At 43.1% G+C, this 24,282-nt stretch overlaps 1 protein-coding gene across 1 annotated transcript in view; it reads right to left on the bottom strand.

The window, feature by feature from the left end:
• LOC110498672 (FH2 domain-containing protein 1-like) overlaps positions 1–23,843 on the bottom strand; it is a 40,287-nt gene extending 16,444 nt beyond the window's left edge. Inside the window, exons 1-7 of the mRNA XM_021575316.2 lie at positions 23,343–23,843; positions 13,137–13,198; positions 6,993–7,095; positions 5,978–6,063; positions 5,206–5,306; positions 2,294–2,364; positions 1,885–1,992 (exon numbers count right to left, since the gene is read on the bottom strand). Of these exons, the coding sequence (XP_021430991.2) occupies positions 1,885–1,992; positions 2,294–2,364; positions 5,206–5,306; positions 5,978–6,063; positions 6,993–7,095; positions 13,137–13,198; positions 23,343–23,843 (1,032 nt within the window). The remainder of the gene's footprint in view (positions 1–1,884; positions 1,993–2,293; positions 2,365–5,205; positions 5,307–5,977; positions 6,064–6,992; positions 7,096–13,136; positions 13,199–23,342) is intronic.
• Positions 23,844–24,282: the final 439 nt, after the last annotated feature.

Below are 24,282 nucleotides of genomic sequence, written 5' to 3'. Positions count from 1 at the left end.
ACAAATTACAGTCATAGGATTTCACAATAGTTTACAATGGAAAACCCTATTTATGAGGAACCTGGCTGCAGTTCTTATGGCTTCCACTAGATGTCAATAGTCTTTAGAAATTGGTCGATGTTTTTCTTTTGAGAAATGAAGAAGTAGTGCTATTCATTCCATGTGTCACTCTGAAGTTCCCTACTATTTAGGTGCTCGTGAACAGGAACTCGCTTCACGTTGTTTTTATCCGGTATTAGAAACAGTTTATCCCATCTTAAATTTTATCGATTATTTACATTTTAGGATACCTGAAGTTGGATTAGGAACGTTGTTTGAAATGTGTTGGACCAAGTTTACAGGTAACTTATTAGATACTTTGTAGTCATGTTGGGCGAGTTGGAACTGGTGTATTTCTGAATCAAACGAGCCAAATAAATTGACATTTTGGGGATATAAAGAAGGAATTTATCAAACAAAACGATCATTCGTTGTGTCTCTGAGACATTTGGGATTGCAAAAAGAAGAAGATCTTCAAAGGTAAGGCATTTATTACATCATTATTTCTGACTTTTGTGTCGCACCTGCCTGGTTGAAAAATTATTTTCATGTGATAATCGCATGGTCTGCTTTCGCCGTAAAGCCTTTTTGAAATCTGACACAGCGGCTGGATTAACAAGAAGTTAAGCTTTATTTTGATGTATTACACTTATATTTTCGTGAATGTTGAATATTGATATTCCTGTAATTTGAATTTGGCGCTCTGCAATTTCACTGGATGTTGTCAAATCGATCCCGCTAAAGGGATTGGCGCGTGAAGGGATCACTAAGAGGTTAAAATCCTGGACGAGAGACCAAAAGCATAGCTGTAGATAGATCAGGTGATCAGCTTGTAGTTTTTTTTCTGATAGTGGATATAAGGTTGAAGATCTGATGTTGTTTCAAATGTACAAATTGAACAAGGTTGAATTTGATAAAAGTTATGACTATGTTGAAAATCCTGTGGTTTAAAATGTACCCTCAAAACAACAGTTGATGACTTTTTGCAAATCCAATGTATTTTCCACCTAGATTCCATGTCTCAATATGTGGACAAATTACGTTGAAACAACATTGATTCAACCAGTTTGTGCCCAGTGGGGAGTGTCTGTACTCTGTGAGAATGCCAAAAGGATCCACGGATCAGAACACTGACTCATAGTCCCAATCGGTGACATTTCATTTTAAAGTGAGCATGACCAGCAGAAGAAACCTGAAGATATTCCTGCACACTGCTTGCTTTACAAAGGGATTCTCCACTAATCTGCCTCTCTGTGTGTCTCGTCCAGGGTCTCCCCTACAGTGTGTATGTGTGTCTTCTCCTGTGTGTGTGTGTGTGTGTGTGTGTGTGTGTGTGTGTGTGTGTGTGCATGTCAGTTTGTCTCCTCTAGTGTGTCTGTCTCCTCTAGTGTGTCTGTCTCCTCTAGTGTGTCTGTCTCCTCCAGTGTGTGTGTGTGTGTGTGTGTGTGTGTGTGCATGTCAGTTTGTCTCCTCTAGTGTGTCTGTCTCCTCTAGTGTGTCTGTCTCCTCTAGTGTGTCTGTCTCCTCCAGTGTGTCTGTCTCCTCCAGTGTGTGTGTGTGTGTGTGTGTGTGTGTGTGTGTGTGTGTGTTTTACAGGAGGCTGCTGAGGGGAGGACGGCTTATAATAATGGCTGGAATGGAGTGAATGGAATGGTATCAAACACATGGAAACCATGTTTATCATGTTGATGAGTTCGATACCGTTTCATTTCATTCCAGCCATTACTATGAGTTCGTCCTACCCAATTAAGGTGCCATCAATATCCTGTGGTGTGTGTGCAAGTCTGTGTGTTTCCTCCTGTGTGTCTCCTTCAGTGTCTCTTCCCATCTCTCTCTCAGACTCACCAAAGCCACAAAATGCAGCAGGTTCATGCCAGGTTTGTTGGCCTTGGTGTCGGCCAGCGAGAGGAGCGATGACAGCTTGAAGCCCACGGCATTGCCCGCGTAGCCACCCTGCGGGACAGGGAGGAGGATAAACAGGCAGTGGTGAAATAAAAGCCATTATCCCACCTTAGCCATCGTCATATCAGACAGATAAGGAGTGAGGGAGAGAGGAGAGATGGGGGGGGGGGGGGGGGGGGGGGGAGAACGAGACAGATGTCACAGATTGATGGACAGAGAGAGAGAGACCGACTGAGTGAAAGAGTGAGTGATTGAGGAGAGAGAGAAAGAGAGGAAGAGAGAGTGAGGATAGATAAATAGAAAGGGGTGGGGTGGGGGGAGGGAGTGAGACATAATGGCATCGTTGATTTACAGCGTTCATGATGTTTCCAGCCTGCAGGACCAGGTGGAGGATGGCGTGTAGTTCCTCACAAGTCATCAGCTCTACAGAGAGAGAGGAGAGAGGGGTCAATACAAACCCATAGCTCACAGAGCATTCAGCAGCAACCTCCATCAGATCTGGGTTTCAGATACTTCAAAAATCGATTCAAATACTTTACCTGTGCCTAGTTGACCTTGCCTGGCTAACTAATAAAACAGTTCCAAAACTGCAAACCCCGCCCATCTGGCACTCCAGGCAGACTCAAGCAAATGCTCAAAGTATTTGGAAATCCTTTACAAGTATTTCAACCCAGCTCTGCCCCCCATTCAAACACCATCTCTGTTTGGAATTAACTTCCACTACAACTCAAGCTAGTTTTCAACTGAGGTATATAACTGTATGGAGATGATGTCATAATTCCAGCATGACTGTAGGCCTATTGATATTTCAAATACTGTACAATACAGCTCATCAGCCCACACCAAGAGTCTGGTTTCACGAGTAATCACAATCAGGAAGTAGCTTGTCTGTGACTTGACCTTTGTTTAAATAGCGAATGGACAACAGCATAACAAAATGCATCACATATGTATCTGCACATCCTAGATCAAAAGCTATTCATGATGAGATGGAGTAAACACAAAAAACACCCACAAAATAACGACGGCTCATACCAACTTTTCCAACGTTGCATCAATGTGCAGAGCTGTGGTTGAGAGGATAACACTCCCGACACGTGTCACATAAGACTCTGCACTGGAGATCAGGGCTCAGTCCCTTCTACCTGTGTTGTAAAGCCCCAAATTCACTGAGAGGTGAAAATCTGTGTCAAGCCGTTTTATGAATCATTCAAAAACCCTGCGTCATGCCCTAAAAGGCCTCACAATGCAAATGATACAGCAGCCTGCACTCTCAAGACATGTTTAGCTTACTAAATGTATCAGGGCAAATAATTTGCTAAATTGGTGCTGCTCTTTAGGCACTACCAAGCTCATTTGAATGTATTAGCTACAGTAGCTGCATACCAACAAATCATGCATAGGCCCAACTGTACTGCAATAAATGTCAACGACTTGCATATTTCAGAGGCCAAATGATAAAAACAAGTTGACTGTGGATCATATGAATGGTTTAAGACGCAGAGCTTAATGGAAACCCTGCAGCATAATAACACTGACACACCGCTGCACCATCAGCACAGTCTGTTTTGTCCTTTGCAATCATTAACCATTAACCAAATTTGGTTTACTATCCCTACCCCTGAACAATTCTCCAGGTGCATCCATCCATGTCTCTATATATCTGTAAATACAGTATGTAGCTCAGTATCTTTCTATCTCTGTATCTCTGTATTTACATGTCTGTTCATTGCAGACATGAACCCCCATTTATGTCATTAACCTGAAAACATCCTCTGCATGAACCAGGGTTTGGGATCAAAATTATTTTTCAGACGATTACTTCTGAACAGAACCATTATTTATTTTGTTCCGTTCCACTGTTCTGACCAGAAAAATAAAGTTATGAACCGGTATGAACCCCCAAAAAGTACTGGTTTATATCTTTTCTTTCTGTTCCTTTGTAAAACTCTATAATATTTTTCTTTACATTTAGCTCGACATTAAATTACTTCACCAATCAGTGTGGATAGAGAAACTTGCTGTGGAGCAGGTAAGCAATTTAAACTGTATAAGAAAGTCGTTAAAAGAGCAAATAGAATTTTGTCATAATAGCATGGTTTAATCATAATGAAAGACAAACACACACACTGTGCTGCCAGTCACAGTGTAGGGTGCGAGACGCAACTGACATTTTGAGGGTGAGGAGAGAACGAGAGAGGATGGCGGAAGCTTGCCTTGAAGCGCTGGGCACCTTATGTTATGCATTATCTGTATTAGGTCCACAGAATTATACCTACGGAGCGGCTTCTATGGAGGAACTTTGAATGTCTTTGTACTTCCAAGTTGGTTTAAAGTTGGACCTGAGCAAACGTTAGCTAGAATTAAAAATGCGTCTTACTTTTTGTATCTAATCAATCCAATGTGAAACCTGATAACTATAGTATCCTTAACAAGCATTGAAAAAGTCTATCCATTCTTCTCTAATTTAACATCTCTGCCTAATTTCTGAATTACGCTTGTAATGTCGTCAGTAGGCTACAGTAACCTATGCTTCAGAGGGGAGGGGCATGTAGCCTACACACACACGCACACCCACTGGCAAAGATTTCCAGCTGGCAGGCAGACTCTGGAATACGTTTCTGAGTGACAGAATGAGGGCTTTGCATAGGAGCTTTGTTGCGATTTTTGTGGTTGGGTCGGGTGTGATTTAGGGTGGGTTATCTAGGGGAATTGTATATCTATGTTGGCCTGATATGGTTCCCAATCAGAGGCAGCTGTTTATCGTTCTCTCTGATTGGGGATCATTTTTAGGTAGCCATTTCCCATTGTGCTTTGTGGGATCTTGTCTATGTATTGTTGCCTGTGAGCATTAGTCTAGCTTCACGTTTCGTTTGTTCGTTTTGTTCTTTTGTTCTTTGACGTTTTCAGTTCCAAAATAAAGGTTGGAAACATACCATGCTGCATCTTGGTCTACTCCTTATGACGAACGTGACAGGAACAGTATAGAGCACTTTTTTTCGTTGGTTTAGGTTTTTGTTAATTTTGTTATTTTCCGGTTTTCTGTTCTGTTCCCTGAACCAGTTCCAACCCTTACCTGCTGCTATCACTCATCTACTTTTTAAATCTGTCCAAATACAGCACCAGCTCATATAACATGCACGCACCCGCACATACACACTGGGTCCTTGTCACACCTCAGAGAAGTGACTCTGGGTCACCAGTCGACGATGTGTGGCAGCGCCAGTGGCCGATGGTGGGGCAGTGGTGTGTCATCATCATTACCTTTGGTGGCCACGCGGATGACATCGATCTCATGGCTCATCACAGCGCAGGACTGAAAGAACTCCTCACGCAGGACCATGGCTTCGATGCGCAACTCAAACCTGGCAGGGGCGACAGAGAACAGGGGGTGTCAGATTCACTGGCACAGGGCACAGAATAGTGCAATTTGCTATACAACTCCAGGCCCTCAGTCTCATGGGCCAAAGCACTGCTGGTTTTCATTCTTCTAATCTGGTACTGATTTACACTTGGCCTTGATCAATTAACTACCAGGGAGAAAAACAGCAGTAGCTTAGCCCTTGAAGCAAAATAGAATAGACCTTATGTACAGTACCATATACTACACACCCTTTTAATTTAATTGAAGTAAGTACTCAGTCAATTTCTCAAACCTGCATAATTTATGCTATAGCATATAACCATGCATTTTCCTTTGAGCAAATTAAATTGCAGAATGAACAGTTGTGGGTACCTGAAAAATACTAGCAAGGTAGGTAGACTCATGGCGGATTTGATTGATAAGTGAATCAAGATTTGATTGATTCATGCAGTAACAGGGACGGAGTGAGTTCAGAAATTGTCTCGGGCATTTCTAACACAAATTTTTTCCTCGAGGCCCCCACACCGGCCCATTTATTTTGTTGAGGCCCTCTTTATTAGGTAAATAAGGATCCTTCTGCATCAAAAAAAGGCTAAAGATGGACCAGCATTTGTCCAAACTGTCCTATTGCCAATCCGTTTCTGAGCTGTAATACCAATGAGTGCAGCTTACCGAGGCACCTGGATCAACAGGTACATGAAGGAGTCTGCCAGGGTCAGTTTGCTGGAGTCCCCTTTGAACGCCCTCAGTTTCTTTACCTGTGGATACGACAATAAACATACAAACATGTTCCTGTGTGGCTCAGTTGGTAAAGCATGGCGCTTGCAAAGTCGGGATCATGGGTTTTGATTTCCACTGGGGCCACCCATGTACAAATGTATGCACACATGACTAACTGTAAGTCACTTTTGATGAAAGTGTAATAATATTATTAATATTATTTTGTGCTCCAATAAGTGCAATCCATAAGAAACTAACCTCAACAACACAAATGTACCTTAAAAAGGTGATGTACAAAGTAACTTAGAAAATGTTTGTCATTGAATTAAATGATTGAATGATCGTGCTCCATCCATTTGAGAATGATTTAAAGGTATTTATAAACTGGGTGGTTAGAGCCCTGAATGCTGATTGACTGATAACTGTGGTATATCAGACCGTATACCACGGGTATACCAAAACATGTGTTTTTACTGCTATAATTACATTGGTAACCAGTTTAGATCAGTAATAAGGCACCACGGGGGTTTGTGGTATATTGCCAATATACCACGGCTAAGGGCTGTGTCCAGGCACTCCATGATGCGTCTTGCCTAAGAACAGCCCTTAGCCATGATATATTGGCCATATACCACAACCCCCTCGTGCCTTATTGCTTAATTATATCATAGACATAGAGGAAGCCTATGGAAGCTGGGCTGTGCTAGTATCTGTGGTGCATTGGTGCCTTGCTTGGCTGGTACATTGTGTGTGAGTGTGTGTGTGTGTTTGTCCCTCTCTCTCTCTCTCTCTCACTCTTTCTCCTTTAAAAGAGATTAAAGTGTATTTTAAATGGCATATATTATATATATACACACACACACACACACACACACACACACACACACACACACACACACACACACACACACACACACACACACACACACACACACACACACACACACACACACACACACACACACACCTCTTCAGACTCGGGCAGGAGTTTGAGCAGGTCTTTGAGGAGTTCAGCTCCGTACAGCTTGCCATCTCCCTGGCGAATGTCCTCGACGATGGAGTGATTGGACCTGGATGAGATGGACACAGTGATAACCGTTATAGTGCATTATAATGTGGTTATAATGCATGGCAAGATTTGTTATAAGCATGTACAGTATTATAGTATCTTATGAACATCTCATAAGGATCCTGACTGAATAAAAGCCATTTTGAGCCAGTTGACAATTTGGTGCAATGAGACTTAACACACTATAAGCCTTGTTCTAAGAGGCTCTTACGCGCTCATAACAAGTTATAAGCATTATACCCGTTGGTCAAAGAAACATAACATATTATACACCTTATAATAGAACATCCTAAAGGCTCATACAAAACAAGTTATAAAGCCTTATACCCAATGGCTTAAGTGGTACCGAAACAGTCAGTTCAGTTCATTGGTAAACCACACAGGCTCTCACTCTCTGTTTGCACATAGCATTAAATCCAGTCATTCCTCACACAGGCACTCCGATGAGTGAGCCTAATGCCCAGGCCTGATATGGATTTATGAGCCATGGGACTGGAGAATCCATTAATTGAAAGGGGTTCAGGGAGATGCGGTGGGAGCCAGTGCAACTGCAACAACATGCCGCTAATTCAGTAAAAATGAATTCTGTGGAAATTTGTGTCATTTCAAATTCGGGAGAATCACTGATAATATGATATTCTCATTGGAGATTAACTGAAAGAGGGAGAATGTATGTTTCAAATGTCTAGTTAGCTTAGTTAGCATTATCAATCTGCCTATTTTCTGCATTCAAGGTTCCCATCGACATGAATAACAAATAATATACTGTAAGTAGTTAGAGTTACTGTTAGCAACATGCTAGCTGAGAATGGCTGGAGGCAATGCTAGCCACTTGCAAAGAAAATGGCGATATACTGTACTGCACTAGCGACTGTGTTACATAAGCGAAAGTGTCCAAATCCAATGTGGACAAGGTAGTGTTGATAGGTGCTCTTGTGATAAGAGTCAAATGCTATGAAAATTACAGGGGGAGCCATGCAAAATGTCCTATGAGATCAGCCCTCTGGCCCCGTACACACTCTGATGTAAACTGATGTAAAACCGTTGTGATATAAGGGAGAGTTTCTCTGCACAACTGTGCAGACAAACTCTCCAGTAGTATCACAAAAATATCAGTTCAATCACACCCATTGTGTCAAATGTGTTGTACAAGCTGAGTGTATACAGCACATGCTCTGTGCTGGCATGCAAATCCCGAGCTACAACTCTCTCCCAGTCTACCACTCACAGTGAGTTAGCATTAGCCACTCCAGACTGCTTATGTAATAGATACAGTAGGACATATTGCTAGCCAAAGCTATCGCCATCCTGTCGGGCTGTATCACCGCCTGGTACGGCAACCGCCTGGTTCGGTAGCACGCAGGTATATCTCACTGGTCATCCCCAAAGCCAACATCTGCTTTGGTCTCCTTTCCTTCCAGTTCTCTGCTGACTGGAATGAATTACAAAAATCGCTGAAGTTGGAGACTTATATCTCCATCACTAACTTTAAACATCAGCTATCTGAGAAGCTAACCGATCGCTGTAGCTGTACACAGCCCATCCAATCTACCTACCTCATCCCCATATTGTTTTAATTTACTTTTTTGCTCTTTTGCACACCAGTATTTCTACTTGCACATCATCATCTGCACATCTATCACTCCAGTGTTAATTTGCTAAATTGTAATTACTTCGCTACTATGGCTTATTTATTGCCTTACCTCCTCACGCCATTTGCACACACTGTATATGGACTTTTTTTCTATTGTTATTGACTGTACGTTTGTTTATTCCATGTGTAAAACTCTGTGTTGTTGTTTGTGTCGCACTGCTTTGCTTTATCTTGGCCAGGTCGCAGTTGTTAATGAGAACTTGTTCTCAACTGGCCTACCTGGTTAAATAAAGGTGAAATATATATATATATATATATATATATATTTTAAATGCAACGCTCACAACCATAGGGCTCTTCATAGGGTAACTACCTACCCTCCAGGACACCTACAACACCCGATGTCACAGGAAAAAAAGATCATCAAGGACAATAACCACCCGAGCCACTGCCTGTTCACCCCGCTTCGATCCAGAAGGTGAGGTCAGTACAGGTGCATCAAAGCTGGGACAGAGAGATTGAAGAACAGCTTCTATCTCAAGGCCATCAGATTGTTAAACAGCCACCACTAGCACAGAGAGGCGGCTGCCTGCCTACAGACTTGATATCATTGGCTACTTTAATAAATGGAAAACTAGTCACTTTAATAATGCCACTTGAAGAATGTTTACATATCTTGCATTACTTATCTCATATGTACAGTGGGGCAAAAAAGTATTTAGTCAGCCACCAATTGTGCAAGTTCTCCCACTTAAAAATATGAGAGAGGCCAGTAATTTTCATCATAGGTACACTTCATCTATGACAGACAAAATGTGAAGAAAAAAAATCCAGAAAATCATATTGTAGGATTTTTTATGAATTTTTTTGCAAATTGTGGTGGAAAATTAGTATTTGGTCAATAACAAAAGTTTCTCAATACTTTGTTATATACCCTTTGTTGGCAATGACAGAGGTCAAACGATTTCTGTAAGTCTTCACAAGGTTTTCACACACTGTTGCTGGTATTTTGGCCCATTCCTCCATGCAGATCTCCTCTAGAGCAATGATGTTTTGGGGCTGTTGCTGGGCAACACGGACTTTCAACTCCCTCCAAAGATTTTCTATGGGGTTGAGATCTGGAGACTGGCTAGGCCACTCCAGGACCTTGAAATGCTTCTTACGAAAACACTCCTTCATTACCCGGGTGGTGTGTTTGGGATCATTGTCATGCTGAAAGACCCAGCCACGTTTCATCTTCAATGCCCTTGCTGATGGAAGGTTTTCACTCAATCTCACGATACATGGCCAAATTCATTCTTCCTTTACACGGATCAGTCGTCCTGGTCCCTTTGCAGAAAAACAGCCCCAAAGCATGATGTTTCCACCCCCATGCTTCACAGTAGGTATGGTGTTCTTTGGATGCAACTCAGCATTCTTTGTCCTCCAAACACGACGAGTTGAGTTTTTACCAAAAAGTTATATTTTGGTTTCATCTGACCATATGACATTCTCCCAATCTTCTTCTGGATCATCCAAATGCTCTCTAGCAAACTTCAGACGGGCCTGGACATGTACTGGTTTAAGGAGGGGGACACGTCTGGCACTGCAGGATTTGAGTCCCTGGCGGCATAGTGTGTTACTGATGGTAGGCTTTGTTACTTTGGTCCCAGCTCTCTGCAGGTCATTCACTAGGTGCTAGGCGTTCTTGTGATCATCTTCACCCCACGGGGTGAGATCTTGCGTGGAGATTATCAGTGGTCTTGTATGTCTTCCATTTCCTAATAATTGCTCCCACAGTTGATTTCTTCAAAACAAGCTGCTTACCTATTGCAGATTCAGTCTTCCCAGCCTGGTGCAGGTCTACAATTTTGTTTCTGGTGTCCTTTGACAGGTCTTTGGTCTTGGCCATCGTGGAGTTTGGAGTGTGACTGTTTGAGGTTGTGGACAGGTGTATTTTATACTGATAACAAGTTCAAACAGGTGCCATTAATACAGGTAACCAGTGGAGGACAGAGGAGCCTCTTAAAGAAGAAGTTACAGGTCTGTGAGAGCCAGAAATCTTGCTTGTTTGTAGATGACCAAATACTTATTTTCCACCATAATTTGCAAATAAATTCATAAAAAATCCTACAATGTGATTTTCAGATTTTTTTTTCTCATTTTGTCTGTCATAGTTGAAGTATGATGAAAATTATGATGAAAATTACAGGCCTCTCTCATCTTTTTAAGTGGGAGAACTTGCACAATTGGTGGCTGATTAAATACTTTTTTGCCCCACTGTATACTGTATACTGTGTCCTTCACTATCTATTCTCTACTGTCTATTGCATCTTAGCCGCTCTGTCACTGCTCATCCATATATTCTATACTTACTGTATATATTCTCATCCCATTTCTTTACTAGATTGTGTGTATTAGGTTTTGTTGTGGAATTGTTAGATATTACCTGTTAGATACTGCTGCACTGTCGGATCTAGAAGCACAAGCATTTCACTACACTCACAATAACATCTGCTAACCATGTGTATGTGACCAATAAAATTTGATTGGTGATTTGATTTGAACAATGTGGACGTTTTCTCCTAGACTATCAACCCAGATAATCTGAGGGTCAGTTTTGTGATGTTCCTAAAACCCTCTCTGTACTTTGTGTGTGTGTGTGTGTGTGTGCGCGCGCCTGCATGTATGTATGTGTCCGTGTGTATATGTGAGTGTGTATTGTATGCCGTGCATTGCTCTTTCTGCGCAGATATCTTCAGTGCCAATACTAATATTCCTAATATGTAGGAATTTGTCCAAAGAAATTATATATTTTTTTACATAAAACAACTTTGCAGGAGCCTTGGAAGGACATGCACAGACAGCGATGCGGTAAGACCAGACTGTACTTCTTCTGCAGGCCGTCATGTTTCCACGCCATACTTATTAACTGTGTGTCTGAGCTGAGGAGAGCACTGCCAGTCACACACACACTGAATAATACAGTAAATGCCCAGTCGGGCTGGATAGAGAAATACTTTGATTAGAAAACCAATTCTAGGGGTTTTTCATTAAAACTGCTACTGCATAAAGCATGGAAAAAGCATGGAAAAACATCCCCACAGCATGATGGTGCCACCACCAAGCTTCACTGTTGAGATGGTATTCTCGGGGTGATGCGTTTTCCTTGATGGCCATTTTTTATTTATTTTAGTCTGACCATAGTACCTTCTTCCATATGTTTGGGGAGTCTCTCACATGCCTTTTGGCGAACACCAAACATGATTGCTTATTGTTTACTTTAAGCAATGGCTTTTTTTCTGGCCACTCTTCCGTAAAGGCCAGCTCTGTGGAGTGTACGGCTTAAAGTGGTCCTATGGACAGATACTCCAATCTCCGCTGTGGAGCTTGCAGCTCCTTCAGGGTTATCTTTGGTCTCTTTGTTGCCTCTCTGATTAATGCCCTCCTTGCCTGGTCTGTGAGTTTTGGTGGGCGGCCCTCTCTTCGCAGGTTTGTTGTGGTGCCATATTCTTTAAATGTTTTAATAATGGATTTAATGGTGCGACGTTGGATGTTCAAAGTTTCAGATATTTTTTTATAACCCAACCCTGATCTGTACTTCTCCACAACTTTGTCCCTGACCTGTTTGGAGAGCTCCTTGGTCTTCATGGTGTCGCCTGCTTGGTGGTGCCCCTTTTTTACATTTCACTTCACCAATTTGGACTATTTTATGTATGTCCATTACATGAAATCCAAATAAAAATCCATTTAAATTACAGGTTGTAATGCAACAAAATAGGAAAAATGCCAAGGGGGATGAATACTTTTGCAAGGCACTGTATGTCATGCTGTGAACAACAAACGCAACAGGCACAGACAGTACAAACTAGTTGTACTGTAATTTGCCTCGCCCCTCTATTGAAATACCCTAAACCAGTGGTTGTCAATCCTGGTCCTGGGGACCCAAAGGGGTGCAAATTTAGTTTTTTGCCTAAGCAAAATCAACTCATCATCAAGCTTTGATGATTTGAATCAGGTGTGTAGTGCTGTGGCAAAAAAAAAAGTGCACGCCTTTGGATCCTCAGGACCAGGGTTAAGAACCACTACCCTAACAGATTGACAACTCTAAAGGGGCGGCAGGTAGCCTAGCGGTTAGAGAGATAGGCCAGGAATCAAAACGTTGCTGGTTTGAATCCCCAAGCTGACTAGGTGAAAAATCTGCTGATGTGCCTTGAGCAAGGCACTTAACCCAAATTAACCCACTTAATGACTAAAATGTAAATACAGCAAACACCATAATTACGACATGCACACACACGTGACCTTATCCTCTAGCGTGCCGGACTAAGGAGGCTACCACTTAAAACAAGTTACACAACGGTGTCGTGTTTCACACAAGGCGTCTCGTTTCTCTCCCTCAGGCCGATCGGTGGAATTTTATCCCCGCTTTATGTAAGCTAATCTAACAAAACCGGAGGAAGACTTACTTCTTGAACTGCCTGAGGAAAATGCCCACGTTCATGCCCCGCTTGGAGTCCAGAATGCTGATCTGAGAACAGTAGAAAGAGAAGAACACGATTCGGTACATGTGGATCATGTGGGAATGATTGTGATGGATCATGTGGGAATGATTGGATCATGTGGGAATCATGATCATGTGGGATCATGTGGGAATGATTTTGGATCATGTGGGAATGATTGTGATGCGAGATTAGGGTTGCAAAGGTAATTTACCAATGTTACCGGGATCAATAATGTTGGTACGTAACAGGTGACTATCTACAATGAGTACACAAAACACATGCTCTTTCCATTACATAGACTGACCAGGTGATTCCAGGTGAACAATATGATCCCTTATTGATGTCACTTGTTAAATCAGTGTAGATGAAGAAAAGGAGAAAAGTTATTGATGGATTGGGTATGTGTGCCATTCAGAGGGTGAATGGGCAAGACACAAAACATAAGCACCTTTGAACGGTGTACGGTAGTAATTTTGCACTTGAATAACTTTTAAAAACTGTATTTATGTATAATAATGGTTTATATCTGTGTCCATATTGTCCACAAGTTTCAAGTGGATAGAGCATATGGATCAAGAGCAAATTGCCTAGTTAATGAAAAAAATAACAACTAACCAACAATGGTATTATTTTCAATTAACTCTGCAACTCTTCCAGACCTGGGATAACTATAGTTAAAACAATAGGGGGTGAAGATGATAAAAAAGTACTATTTTTTAAGCAACTACCGGTACGTTTTTTTATATAGATCTCAGGAAGTGACTACTTTTCCGAAACTATTAGATTGGCTCGCCTTGTATCTGGGTTGTATCTGGAACTACATTTTGAAGATAAAAAATAGAATGAATAGAACACAATTTCCTATTCTCTTCCAATTTATCTGACAGTCATATTTGATCCACACAATAGATGTATATCTGAGCATTCTGTAAATGTCCGTTCTCCTGAATGTCCATTGCCTCAGGTGTACATAATCAAGTCAAACAAAAATAAATTATATTTTGTACAGATAAGTATGACTCTTTCAACATCAAATCAAAGTTTATTTGTCACGTGTGCCGAATACAACAGGTGTAATAGACCTTAGAGTGAAATGCTTACTTACAGGCTCTAACCAATAGTGCAAAAAAGGTATTAGGTGAACAATAGGTGCCACTGAAACAGTTGAAAGCTGCAATAAATTGTATGATACCTGAAAATACAACAGAAAAATTAAAAGCCATTGCAATCATTGCAAACAGCAATTTGGATGATAGGCAAAAGCAACTTCAAAACTATTTTTCCATCGGAGGGGAAGTATTCTTGTTTCAAACATACTATTCCAGGGTTCCCCAATTACATTCAGCCGTGAGACAATATTTCCTTGAGCAGATGGTCGTGAGACCGGAACATATTTATAAATAATTTGTACACTGCACATTTTGACTGCACGAATCCCAAACTGATATAAAGCTGAAGTAGGAAGATTAAATTTATTTGGCTAAGGTGTATGTAAACTCAGTTTTTCACAATTCCTGCCATTTAATCCTAGTAAAAATCCTAGTAACAATTCACCGTCTTAGGTCATTTAGGGTCACCATTTTATTTTAAGAATGTGAAATGTCAGAATAATAGTAGAGAGAATGATTTTTTCTGATTTTATTTCTTTCATCACATTTCTAGTGGGTCAGAAGTTTACATATACGCAATTAGTATTTGATAGCGTTGCCTATAAATTGTTTAACTTGGGTCAAACGTTTCGGGTTGACTTCCACAAGATTCCCACAATAAGTTGGGTGAATTTTGGCCCATTCCTCCGGAAAGAGCTGGTGTAACGAAGTCAGGTTTGTAAGCCTCCTTAGCTCGCACATGCTTTTTCAGTTCTGCCAACAAATTTTCTATAGGGTTGAGGTCAGGGCTATGTGATCGCCACTCCAAAACCTTGACCTTATTGTCCTTGAGCTATTTTGCCACAAATTTGGAAGTATGCTTGGGGTCATTGTCCATTTGGAAGACCCATTTGCATCCAAGCATTAACTTGACTGATGTCATGAGATGTTGCTTCAATATAGCCACATCATTTTCCCTTCTCATGATGCCATCTATTTTGTGAAGTGCACCAGTCCCTCCTGGTGCGTAATCTTTGTCCCCATGTTTAAACTGTAGTCTGGCTTTTAATGGTGGTTTTGGAGCAGTGGTTTCTTCCTTGCTGAGTGGCCTTTCAGGTTATGTCGATATAGGACTCGTTTTACTGTGGATATAGATACTTTTGTACCTGTTATCCTCCAGCATCTTCACAAGGTCCTTTGCTGTTGTTCTGGGATTGATTTGCACTTTTCGCACCAAAGTACGTTCATCTCTAGGAGACAGAACGTGTCTCCTTCCTGAGCGGTATGATGGCTGCGTGGTCCCATGGTGTTTATACTTGCGTACTATTGTTTATACAGATGAATGTGGTACCTTCAGGCAATTGCTCCCAAGGATGAACCAGACTTGTGGAGGTCTACAATATTTGGGCTGATTTCTTTTGATTTTCCCATGATGTCAAGCAAAGAGGCACTGAGTTTGAAGGTAGACCTTGAAATACATCCACAGGTACACCTCCAATTGATTCAAATAGTCAATTAGCCTATCAGAAGCTTCTAAAGCCATGACCTCATTTTCTGGAACTTTCCAAGCTGCTTAAAGGCACAGTCAACTTAGTGTATGTAAACTTCTGACCCACTGGATTTGTGATCCAGTGAATTACAAGTGAACTAATCTGTCTGTAAACAATTGTTGGAAAAATTACTTGCGTCATGCACAAAGTAGATGTTCGAACCGACTTGCCAAAACTATAGTTTGTTAACAAAAATTGTTGGAGTGGTTGAAAAACTAGTTTTCATGACTCCAACCTTAGTGTATGTAAACATCCGACTTCAACTGTAGTATTTGACAAAAATAGAATCATTCCAAACCTTGATTACATTGAGATACGATCACGTATGCCTCTAAATTTATAATTTATTCGTGGGAATACTTGGGAACCGATTTCCTACATTAAAATCACTTTGAGCTGATTTCCGGGTGATTTTACAGCCTTTTATGTCCAAAAACGAAAAAAAAAAATCAAATATAATCAAATATAGTGCAGGGGTCCCCTGAATATAACATGATTTTAGACTTACCTTGGCTATAGTTGATTCAAGACGGCAGCTTTTTGGATATTTAGTTTCCTTTCGACACTTAATAGCCATATTTCGTTACTGTTAGCATTCTCAGTAACACTTAACATTAAACTGTACCTGTGTAATAAAACTGTAGTTACTTTTGGAGAAACATTTTATTAGCATGTGACTTAATACTTCGGTCATTGCATTTTAATTGCATAGCAATGGGGTGAGCGTTTTCGGTTCTTCATCAAATATTTGACAGCCTTCAAATAAATATATATTTTTCAAATATTATTTGTTTTTCTGAGGCCTGTATTTGAATATCAAAGAAAATAGTTGCCTTTTAGTTGAAACTCTATAAGAGCTACATTCGACTGCCTCAAGTATTTGAAAAGATTTCAAAATAAGAATAGGAGAGATGGAGACCCGCACACTTTCGAAAAAGTGGACAAATCCAAAACTGAGGTTTAAATGCAAAAATAGAGATGATTTATTGGGACATCATGATGCCGAAAAAGTGCATTGGGAAGAAAAGTTGAAAAAAGGGTGAAAAACAAATCAAAATATGTTTTTTATCAAGCCATCATCACTATTTACACTAGCATACGGCAGAGCGATTGTGTTAAAAGCAAAATAGGGCATACTTCCTTTTAGGAATTGATTTTGTATTAACATTTTTGTTATTTAACTAGGCAAGTCAGTTAAGAATAAATTCTTATTTACAATGACGGCCTACACCGGCCAAACCCAGATGGCGCTGGGCCAATTGTGCACCGTCCTATGGGACTCCCAATCACGGACAGTTGTGCAACATTGAGGTTTGGTTAGTAACTGGTGCCACAGATGGTGACAGATGCCAGCCAGAAGAATTCCGATGAATGTTTTTTATTGTACACCTGCCCAGGGTCTGGTGATGAACATTTGCTGTACAATGCTGCCACAATGAGCTAGTACAATGCATTAGATTGCAGTCTCAGAGATGTATGTTTTATTTGCACATGGTCCCTGACAAAGGAACTGCATAAAACAATAAAATATGTCATAGAAATACCTTCATAATGCCTATGACTTCCAGTTATTGCGTTAATGCTAGTTTGCATTGGCTTGCGAAACTACCTTTAACTTCCTTCATACTGGACACTGAGACATAAAAATGGTATCCACGAGTTCTGAGAAAGTGCATGTATGTAATGGACTTCATTGCATGTATATAATGGGCTTCAATCGCAAAGTATCCCTTTAAGGTACAGCACCACAAATGCTGGCATTTGTGATGCTATTGTTTCTGTATCCACAGTGCCTTCAGAACGCATTCATACCCCTTGACTTATTCCACATTTTTTTGCGTTACAGCCTGAATTCAACATTTATAAAAATAAAAACAATTATAATAATCTCTCAGCCATCTACACACAACACCCCATAAAAAAAGTGAAAACATGTTTTAAAATATTTTTGCAAATGGATTGGAAATTAAATACATAAATATCAAATTTATTCACACCTCTGCATCAATACTTTGTAGAAGCACCTTTGGCAGCGATTACAGCTGTGAATCTTTGTAGTGAATCTTTCTAGGTTGGTCTCTAAGAGCTTTCCACACCTGGATTTTGCAAAATTTCTCCATTATTCTTTTCAAAATTCTTCAAGCTCTGTCAAATTGGTTGTTGATCATTGCTAGACAACCTTTTTCAGGTCTTGCCATAGATTTTCAAGTAGATTTTAATCAAAACTCAGGAACATGCACTGTCTTCTTGGTAAGCAACTCCAGTGTAGATTTGGTCTTGTATTTTAGGTTATTGTCCTGCTGAAAGGGGAATCTCGTCTCCCAGTGTCTGATGGAAATCAGAAAGTTAATTGCTTTTCCAGATTTTTTGCAGCATTACTTTAGTGCCTTACATGCATTACATGTTTTAGAATATTTGAATATTTGTTATTACGTACAGGTTTCCTTCCTTTCACTCTGTCAATTAGGTTCCTCATGTACTTTGGTATTATAGCTATCCGAAGCCTAGGACCAAGAAGTATGTAGAGGCAGCCTTTAGTTATTATGCCCCCATCCTCTGGAATAGCCTGCCAGAGAACCTTAAGGGGGCCGAAACTGTACACATATTTAAAACACAGATCTTAAAACACACCTTTTTAGCTTTGCTTTTCCTTAGGGTGCTTTTTAGTTGTTCGGCTTCTGTAATTCTGTCACGCCCTGACCATAGTTTACTTTGTATTTTCTATGTTTTGATTGGTCAGGGTGTGATCTGAGTGGGCATTCTATGTTTCATGTCTTGTTTGTCTATTTCTATGTTCAGCCTGATATGGTTCTCAGTCAGAGGCAGGTGTTCGTCATTGTCTCTGATTGGGAACCATATTTAGGTAGCCTGGGTTTCACTGTGTGTTTGTGGGTGATTGTTCCTGTCTATGTGTTTTTCACCAGATAGGCTGTTTTAGGTTTTCGTTACGTTCATCACGTTCTTTATTTTGTAGTGTTTGCATTGATTCGTGTTTTACGTTTGTTCATTAAAACATGGATCGCAATCTACACGCTGCATTTTGGTCCGACTCTCCTTCTCATAAAGAAAACCGTTACAGAATCACCCACCACAAAAGGACCAAGCAGCGTGTCAACAGGCAGGAGCAGCGCGAGGAGATGCGCAATAAGGATTTCTGGACATGGGAGGAAATCCTCGACGGGAGAGGACCCTGGGCTAAACCAGGGGAGTGTAGCCGCACTAAGGTGCAGCGGGAGAAGAAACAACAGGAACAGCCCAAGGAGGAGTACAGTATGGAGTATACTTCTTGGGAGGAGATCGACAGGTGGGCGGCCGACCCAGGGAGAGTGCCGGAGCCCGCCTGGGATTCGCTGGAGCAGTGCGAGGAAGGTTATCGTAGAATGGAGGCGGTGAAAGCAGAGAGGCGCTGGTATGAGAAGGCAGCACGGCGACGCGGATGGAAGCCTGAGAGGCAGCCCCAAAAATTTCTTGGGGGGGGGGCTAACAGGGAGTATGGCTATGCCAGGTAGGAGACCTGGGCAGACTCCCTGTGCTTACCGGGGGGCTAGAGAGACCGGACAGGCACCGTGTTATGCAGTGGTGCGCACGGTGTCTCCAGTGCGGGTGCATAGCCGGGTGCGGTATATTCCAGCTCCGCGTGTCTGCCGGGCTAGATTGAGCGTCGAGCCTAATGCCATGAAGCCGGCTCTACGCAGCTGGTCCCCAGTGCGTCTCCTTGGGCCGGTTTACATGGCACCAGCCTTGCGCTCGGTGTCTCCGGTTCGCCTGCATAGTCCAGTGCGGGCTATTCCACCTCGCCGCACTGGCAGGGCGACCGTGAGCATTCAACCAGGTAAGGTTGGGCAGGCTCGGTGCTCAAGAGCTCCAGTGCGCCTGCACGGTCCGGTTTTTCCAGTACCACCTCCACACCCCAGCCCTCCGGTAGCAGCTCCCCGCACCAGGCTTCCTGTGCGTGTCCTCGGCCCAGTACCACCAGTGCCAGCACCACGCATCAGGCCTACAGTGCGCCTCGCCTGTCCAGCGCTGTCGGAGCCCTCCTCCTCTCCAGCGCTGTCGGAGTCTCCCGCCTGTTTAGCGCTGTTAGAGCCTTCCTTCTCTACGGCGCTGCCGGAGTCTCCCGCCTGTTCAGAACTGCCAGTTTGCAAAGAGCTGCCAGTTTGCAAAGAGCTGCCAGTTTGCATAGAGCTGCCAGTTTGCATAGAGCTGCCAGTTTGCATAGAGCTGCCAGTTTGCATAGAGCTGCCAGTTAGCATAGAGCTGCCAGTCTGCAAGGAGCTGCCAGTCTGCAAGGAGCTGCCAGTCTGCAAGGAGCTGCCAGAGCTGCCTGTCTGCAGGATGCCGCCAAAGCTGCCAGTCTGCAAGGAGCCGCCAGAGCTGCCAGTCTGCAAGGAGCCGCCAGAGCTGCCAGTCTGCAAGGAGCCGCCAGAGCTGCCAGTTAGCATGGAGCAGCCAGGGCCGCCAGTCAGTATGGAGCAGCCAGGGCCGCCAGTCAGCATGGAGCAGCCAGGGCCGCCAGTCAGCATGGAGCAGCCAGGGCCGCCAGTCAGCATGGAGCAGCCAGTCAGCATGGAGCAGCCAGTCAGCATGGAGCAGCCAGAGCAGCCAGTCAGCATGGAGCAGCCAGAGCTGCCAGTCAGCATGGAGCAGCCAGTCAGCATGGAGCAGCCAGAGCTGCCAGTCAGCATGGAGCAGCCAGTCAGCATGGAGCAGCCAGAGCTGCCAGTCAGCATGGAGCAGCCAGTTAGCATGGAGCAGCCAGAGCTGCCAGTCATCATGGAGCAGCCAGTCAGCATGGAGCAGCCAGAGCTGCCAGTCGACCAGACTCTTCCAGATCTGCCAGTCGACCAGACTCTTCCAGATCTGCCAGTCGTCCAGACTCTTCCAGATCTGCCAGTCGTCCAGACTCTCCCAGATCTGCCAGTCGTCCAGATTCTCCCAGATCCGCCAGTCGACCAGATTCTCCCAGATCCGCCAGTCGACCAGATTCTCCCAGATCCGCCAGTCGACCAGATTCTCCCAGATCCGCCAGTCGACCAGATTCTCCCAGATCTGCTAGTCGACCAGGATCTGCTGAAACCGCCAGCCAGCCAGGTTCTGGTAGTTTCTACTACCTGCCTGGGCTTCTTCTCAGTGCTGAGCTTCTTCTCAGTGCTGAGCTTCCTCTCAGTGCTGAGCTACCCATCTGTCCCGAGTTACCTCTGTCCCGAGCTGTCCCTCTGTCCCATGTTATCATTGTGGTGGGTAACCTATTTAGGGACGTTTAGGAGGGGGATTAAAACTGTCATGGAGTGGGGTCCACGTCCAGCGCCAGAGCCGCCACCGCGGACAGATGCCCACCCAGACCCTCCCCTATAGGTTCAGGTTTTGCGGCCGGAGTCCGCACCTTGGGGGGGGGGGTACTGTCACGCCCTGACCATAGTTTACTTTGTATTTTCTATGTTTTGATTGGTCAGGGTGTGATCTGAGTGGGCATTCTATGTTTCATGTCTTGTTTGTCTATTTCTATGTTCAGCCTGATATGGTTCTCAGTCAGAGGCAGGTGTTCGTCATTGTCTCTGATTGGGAACCATATTTAGGTAGCCTGGGTTTCACTGTGTGTTTGTGGGTGATTGTTCCTGTCTATGTGTTTTTCACCAGATAGGCTGTTTTAGGTTTTCGTTACGTTCATCACGTTCTTTATTTTGTAGTGTTTGCATTGATTCGTGTTTTACGTTTGTTCATTAAAACATGGATTGCAATCTACACGCTGCATTTTGGTCCGACTCTCCTTCTCATAAAGAAAACCGTTACAAATTCTTTAGTTTTTTATGATATTGTGTAGTAAATATTTCAGCATTTAATTTCATTGTTTGTTATTTGTTTTTTCCCTGTAAAGCACATTATGTTGCATTCCACGTCTGAAATGTGCTGTATAAATAAAGCATGATTTGATGTAGTATTGTTGTCACGACCTCCGCCGAAGTCACCCATTCTCCTTGTTCGGATGGTGTTCTGCACCTGACTCCGCTACATCTCTGCACCCAATCGCTGACAATTGTGGAGTAACTACAATGTTGATGATCCATCCTCAGTTTTCTTCTATCTCAGCCATTAAACTCTTTAACTGTTTTAAAGTCACCGTGGTGAAATCCCAGAGCGGTTTGCTTCCTCTCTGGCAACTGAGTCAGGAAGGACGTCTGTATCTTTGTAGTGACTGGGTGTATTGATACACCATTTTTATCCATCTACCAATAGGTGTATTTTTTTGCAAGGCATTTGGAAACCCTCCATGATCTCTGTGGTTGAATCTGCGTTTGAAATTCAATACTTGACTAAGGGACCTTACAGATAATTAATTACATGTTTGGGGTACAGAGATGAGGTAGTCATTCAAAAATCATGTTAAACACTAATATTGCACACAGAGTGAGTCCATGCAACTTATTATGTGACTTGTTAAGCACATTTCTACTCCTGAATTTATTTAGGCTTGCCATAACAAAGGGGTTGAATACTTATTGACTCAAGATATTTCAGCTTGTCATTTTTTATAAATGTTTAAACATTTCTAAAAATGTAAATCCAATTGGACATTATGGGGTATTGTGTGTAGGTCAGTGACAACCTCAATTTAATACATTCAGGCTGTAACAACAAAATGTGGAAAAAGTCAAGGGGTGTGATTACTTTCTGAAGGCACTGTATATCCTACGTACAATCACAGGGCTCTCAGGAGAAGTGCGTAGCATGTTGTTATATTTGGAGTCCCTTGAGGAATAGGGGTTGTGAAATAACAGCCAGTATTCCCTCCAGGTTGCTCAGGGGCGGCAGGGTAGCCTAGTGGTTAGAGTGTTGGACTAGTAAGTTCAAACCCCCGAGCTGACAAAGCTGACAATCTGTCGTTCTGCCCTGGAACAGGCAGTTCCTAGGCCGTCATTGAAAATAAGAATTTTAAGAACTGACTTGCCTAGTTAAATAAAGGTAAAAAAAAAAGACTGTCAAACTGTGACATAAGCTTCACTAAGCCTCATGTGGGCATAGATTTACAGTTTGTCCAGAGCCTTTTTCAGGGGTATACAATGATTTACCCTACGCTCACCATCGACGTGTTTCCTGTTTCCAGATACGCATGCCATTACAATTGGCTTTTGTATTGGTAGTGTTATTTCCATCCCTCGAGACGAGGCTGATTGTGCTGTGCTGAGAAGTGGTTGTGTTAGCTTGTGTTCTGTGATTACAGTGACTTCCAAGAATAACCTTTGAGTTCAGGTTCAGGTACAGTATATACTGTCTGTCTACACTGTTCTTGTTGTTGTCAATTTCTGTTTCGTTTTATTGTTTTTAATACAGAGTAAACTGCCATACCAACCAGTCAATCTTAGTCATGTTAGCGCAAACCAAAAACTCTTTGTTAAGCACAGTATACTGCTAACATCTTTTTCTAGTGAAGGGGACCTACCAGCACTCTTCTGTCCTGTAATTCCACCAGTAAAACAAAAACAGGTCAGGGTGTATTCTAATCCACCATTCACAATCCACCCAGTCAGACTCACCTTGTCCTTGTTCTCCTTGAAGGACCTGGACCGGGTGATGCGGGCTGAGGAGGATCCACTGGTGGCGGGCACACACCCTCGGCCCTGCACTTCCTCCGGCTGGCCGAACAGCTCCTCCACGGAGCGCACATCGATCTGGTACTGCTGCTGGCAGCGCACCGCCATGGTCCAGATGTTGGGCTGCCCCCGCACCTTCTCCTCTGGGATGGGCTTCCAGAAAAAGCTCCGCACCTGCCGCTTCTTCCACACACCGTGGCTGGAGAGGGAGGTTGGTGGTGGGGGAGGAGGAGGAGGTGTGTTCGGGGGCAGGGGTGGTGGTGGCGGTGGGGTGTAGTGGTGGGGTAGTGTGGTAGGGTGCAGGGGGTGTTCATTGGGGAAGGGAGAGGGGAGAGTAGAAGCGGAGGGGATGTGGCCCAACATTGGGGAGGTGGTGCTGGTGGCGCTGCTGCTGCACTCGCTGCTGCAGTTCTCTGTCTCATTGGTCAGCGACGAGCTGCTCATAACATGCATCACACTAGCGTGGGGCTGGGGTGGGGCCTAGTCCTGAAAGGCCACTGCGTCAAATTCTCTATGCCCTCAATTTCGCTCTCAAGAGTTTGAAGTAGCCCAATCAACTAACAACCTTTCATGCAACTTCAACTCAAGTTACTCAAGTTATTCAGGTATGTCGAAGAAATGATACACTGATAAACTACTAAGTCACGGCTAGTCTAGTCACGGCGATGTTAGCATGCTCTCTGATTCCGTCTGTCTCCATCTTGCTGCCCGCATACCATCACTCCAAACTGGGCCTTGATAGGGTTCTGGAGCATTCTGTGGAGGTCGTAGTTGGGGGAACCGCCATGGAGCTATAGGGAGGTACAAAAACAACACAAGAGAGGATTATTTGGGGGCAGTCATGCGTGTTGTCCCCAGGACAATCTAAATTTGGGGAAATTGA

The sequence above is a fragment of the Oncorhynchus mykiss genome, chromosome 19 (assembly GCF_013265735.2).
Source record: "Oncorhynchus mykiss isolate Arlee chromosome 19, USDA_OmykA_1.1, whole genome shotgun sequence".
In the NCBI taxonomy this organism is placed as follows: Eukaryota; Metazoa; Chordata; class Actinopteri; order Salmoniformes; family Salmonidae; genus Oncorhynchus; species Oncorhynchus mykiss.
Note: the sequence above shows the minus strand (reverse complement) of the source record. Positions and strands in the feature narration are given on the sequence as shown.